The sequence below is a fragment of the Calliopsis andreniformis genome, chromosome 9 (assembly GCF_051401765.1).
Source record: "Calliopsis andreniformis isolate RMS-2024a chromosome 9, iyCalAndr_principal, whole genome shotgun sequence".
Lineage (NCBI taxonomy): Eukaryota > Metazoa > Arthropoda > Insecta > Hymenoptera > Andrenidae > Calliopsis > Calliopsis andreniformis.
In genome coordinates this window covers 9,541,761-9,546,006 of record NC_135070.1, presented here as the reverse complement: position 1 = coordinate 9,546,006, position 4,246 = coordinate 9,541,761, and the positions used below count along the sequence as shown (strand labels likewise).

General features: G+C 46.3%; 1 protein-coding gene across 1 annotated transcript; it reads left to right on the top strand.

Moving 5' to 3' along the window:
• Positions 1–853: 853 nt before the first annotated feature.
• LOC143183125 (uncharacterized) lies at positions 854–4,027 on the top strand. The gene is made up of 3 exons (XM_076384564.1): positions 854–1,110; positions 1,243–1,418; positions 3,639–4,027. The coding sequence occupies exons 1-3, from the start codon at positions 854–856 to the stop codon at positions 4,025–4,027; spliced, it is 822 nt and encodes a 273-aa protein (XP_076240679.1).
• Positions 4,028–4,246: the final 219 nt, after the last annotated feature.

The following is a 4,246-nucleotide window of genomic DNA, read 5'->3' as shown; positions in this document are numbered from 1 at the left end:
AAAGTCCAATCCACGGTCATGACCCAGGTGTCCCTTGTCAGCAGAGCGAATTTACGACCCGAGGACACCCATCGAATGCGAAAGGGCCTCCCCCCTGTCTCGGCACAGGTATTCGAATCATGGCGCCCGGTCCCATGGTAATAATAGTCGAGGCATCGGTAAAGAGGCACGCGAAGTCGTGCGAGAAATCACAAGGGAGCCGTTGGTACCCTTCCCCACGACCTGCACCGTAGATTTCCCTCATTGAATCTCGCATCGCCGCGAAGAGGCGCACAGAGGGAGAGGGAGGAGGGGGGGATATCTCCCTTCTACCATGGGACCTTAATGGCGGCCGAAGTAGGTCTGCTGCATCAAGAACGAGGCGTCCCGGCATGGGGACACGAGGAAGAAAATGCAAGTGTGTCCCTCTCCTATTTTCCCACCCGTGTCCCGTTGGCTCCGCTTAGAGCGGACTTTTTGCCCTGCCGAAATAACGCGCGCGCGACCAGGGGAGAGGGATGCCGAAAGGGAGAGGAGGTCCTCCGTAGAGAGGGCTTCGGAGGACTCTCGACCGTGGAGAGGGGTAGGAGAGAGGGGCGAGAGGACGAGCAGAGAGACATAGGGGGGAGAGAGAGAGCGTGCACCAAGCGAACGCGAACTCTCGGTGGCCCGCGAGGTCTCCCCTCGTGCGATACTTCGGTATAAAAGCAATGCAACCTCTTTTGGATTAACACACGGGGTCCGAACGACGCATCCTGGCGTCCAGCAGCTCCGACGGTACGGCCAGTCACGCAGGATAATTTAAGCGACTCCCTTCGACCAGACAACCGACCTTCTTTCCACACGGTGGTGCAATTTTCCTAGACCAGGGATCATGAACAAGTACTGTGTCCTGTGGCTACTTCCGTTGATCGCCGCGGCCGTAGCGCTGCCGGCCAACGACAAGCCCGGAAGCGAGAACGATCTGATGGCGACCATATACAGCGACTGTCTGAAGAAGGAGTCCATCAGCTGCATCAAGTACAAAGTATTCTCCTATGTGGACAAAATGTTGGCTGACAAGGAGGATATCACGCTCACGGAGGGGATCACCGTTGTGAAGACGTCGAACGCTGAAGAGGGTGCTCCTAGGTCAGTTTTGGTATTGACTTGATTAGGGATTTTGTTGAGTAGAGTTTTCGTTGAGTTTAGTTATGGGGTCAGTTGTTCTGTATGGGGTTTGGTGTGGTGGATTCAGGAGGTTGAGGTATCGTGATTTTACAGGTCTATCGAGTCCAGCGACTTGGAAACGCTGCTCTTTGATCGACTGGGAAGATTCTTGAAGACCCACACTGTTAAGGTTGACCTTAAGGGCACTGACATTCTTGGCGCGATTGAGTCAGCTGGACGAAGCTTCGAGGACTTCGCTGACAACGCTGTTGAAAGTCGTGGCAAGAAGAGTGAGTATGAATTGTTATTGTTAATGAAGTGTAGAGCTAGTGTCAGTGATGGGATTTTAATCTAACTTCCTTGAGGCGTAATGTTTTGCGCGGTTTTCAGAATAGTTTGACTTTGAAACAGGTTTAAAGATAGTATGAGTATCATTTACACTATCATCGTAACTTGTTAAACAGTTCGCACGTATAACGGTAATTTCTATTCCGTGTGAGAGTTTTCACAGCTGCAGGATTGCCTATCAAATTGTGGTTTCACATTCCTCGTAACTCTTCCATGTATATCGGTTTGTATTGCCATAAAGATTTTCCAGAATATTAAAAGCTATAGATTCAAGATTTATGAGACAACTACATTCTTAAGAATTTCAATTACATACAAACAGTTGTGCAAAGAGTTTTGATTCTTTTAGATATTTCGAAAATTTTCGATCCCATTACTGGTTTCTGCTTCAAATTTTTGACATTTTATCAACTACCCCAGAATACTCAGTCTTTATACTATTCATTATAATTATAATTCAGGAACAAAAGAACGTCTCCAAAATTTGAAAAAGACGAAGTTCCTGGTAAGCGATAAAGTGTCAAGATCAACGAACTCTACTAACTCCTTAACACCACTTCTACATTCATATTTCCAAAATTAAGCCACACAGAAAGTCTTGTCTGATCAAGATTAAAGGAACAACAGATATTTCTCAAACTCTCTGTCCTAAATTACCCAAGATTCCACTTACAACTTCCTGGATACTCATTCTTAAGTCACTTAATTATCTGCACAATTACCATCATTTCGGTCCCCCCTCATCCCCAAACCACTTCACACGTCTTCCTATAAACTTTATTACAAAAACAAACATCAAATGAAATAAATCCACCCCCACCACAATTTTCCTTCTTTCCCTAACAACTTCTCCTATTATCTAACTAACAGGAAATTGTATCCCACTCAAACAATTGAATATCTGCTAAAGAAGTACTCCTTAAGTGACCCAATATCGTTAATTACGCTTCCCAGTGTCTGTCATTAACAATCAACTCAAGGTGCTATCGAGTAGTCACCTAATTAGCCGCAGGCTGACGGTAATTAACTCGAGTAACCGGGATCTGGTGGGTCGGTGTCAGCTGCATCGCGCAAGTTCCTCAGCCTCGTCGTAGCTCTATTCGACGGCGACGATGACGCCGCTGGGGAAGCTGGCAGCGAGACGTTGACCCACTGAGGAACTGGTTCCGCTTCCCCTTGAAACACTCGTTCGAGTAACGAGGAGAGGGTTACGAGCGAGGCGGGCAAGAGGCAGATGGATCTCTCCGAGATCTTGCCGTGCGAGATTTTTGACATACTTTCCAGCCTTGCGTTGGGTACATCGCCTTGACCTTCGCCTATTCCACTTCGAGATCCCCTTATGCCTGAGAAAGGTCGGGTCGCGATCCTGCGAGCGCTTGCTGTGCTGTTATCCGCGTTCTCGAGCCATTCCGTGGGAAATGCTCTTCATTCAGACATTGTTGCGAGAGCGCTCAACACGTGATGCGCGATCGTAATCGCTGAGAAACTGTGGCTACGGTACGCTGAGCTTCCGATCCACGCGCGGCTGAGCAGCAAATTAGCGACGGAAGGTCGTTGGTTTCTGAACCACGGGGCCATTGTAGTTTGTTTTTGTGCAGGAGCTTGTGGGATTCGATAATTGAATGGTTTTCGATGAATAGTAAATTATTGTTGGGAACTGGTGGAAAGTTTTTGGGAATCTGTATTTTAAGATCTTTTAGTTTTTGCAAGTCTCCAGATAAAGAGATATTTAAATTTCAAAATTCCTGGCATTGAAACGTCTTAGGAACATTAAAATAATTGTACGAGTTAAGAGTTTTTGAATTTTAATATAAAATCATAACGGAGAAAATATATTAGATCTGACTATTTGAAAGTTCCTTTAAAGAATCTTGTTCGCACACGTTATCAAGTTCCTTCAAACTTGAGCACCAAAATTCTAATATGAAAATGAAATTAGGAATTCCCTTATTTAAAATTTTATTTGGAAAATCTCAAACACATATTGGCTAAAACCTGCAAGCCTCAATACTAAACAAATTTTAGCAGAACCCAGAATGTTAGACTTTACTTCTGGACAATTTTTTAAACACTCCAAAATCCCTACACATCTTCTAATTTCCACTAGGTTAATAATCTACTTACAGTTTTAGATAATTTCACTAATCAAAAAAATTTTACAGAGAAGGCCCAGAAAATTCTCGGCCCCCTGCTGATGGCCCTGGCTTTGAAGGCTGCAGCCCTTTTGCCCTTGGCCCTCGGCGCGATTGCTGCGATCGCAGGCAAAGCTCTCCTGGTCGGTAAAATAGCTTTGGTGATCTCGGCGATTATTGGCCTGAAGAAGTTGCTCAGCTCGAGCGGAAAGCACGTGACCTACGAGGTTGTCTCGCACCCTCATCACAGCAACAGCCACGTCGTTAGCCACGACGAAGGTCACGGTGGTTACGGAGGCGGCGGTGCTGACTATGGCGGCGGATACTCTGGTGGCAGTGGTCACGGCTGGGCAAGAAGTCTGCCCCAAGATGCTCACGAGATGGCCTACCGTGCTCAACAGCCCCAACAGCAATCTTAAAGCATCTCGTAGGAACCTTTCACCCTTCTATTCTCTAGACCTTCACTTTCCTTCCCTTTCTGTTTCTTCTCATTTCTGCTTCCTCTCTTCTCTGTCCTCTGACTTTCCTCTTCCTTCGTATCTATCCTCTACTTTATATTTATTGTTCCTATCTTCCTCGATACTTGGAGACCTCTTTCCTTTCAAGCTCTCCCTTTCCCAACGACGAACCAGTACCTC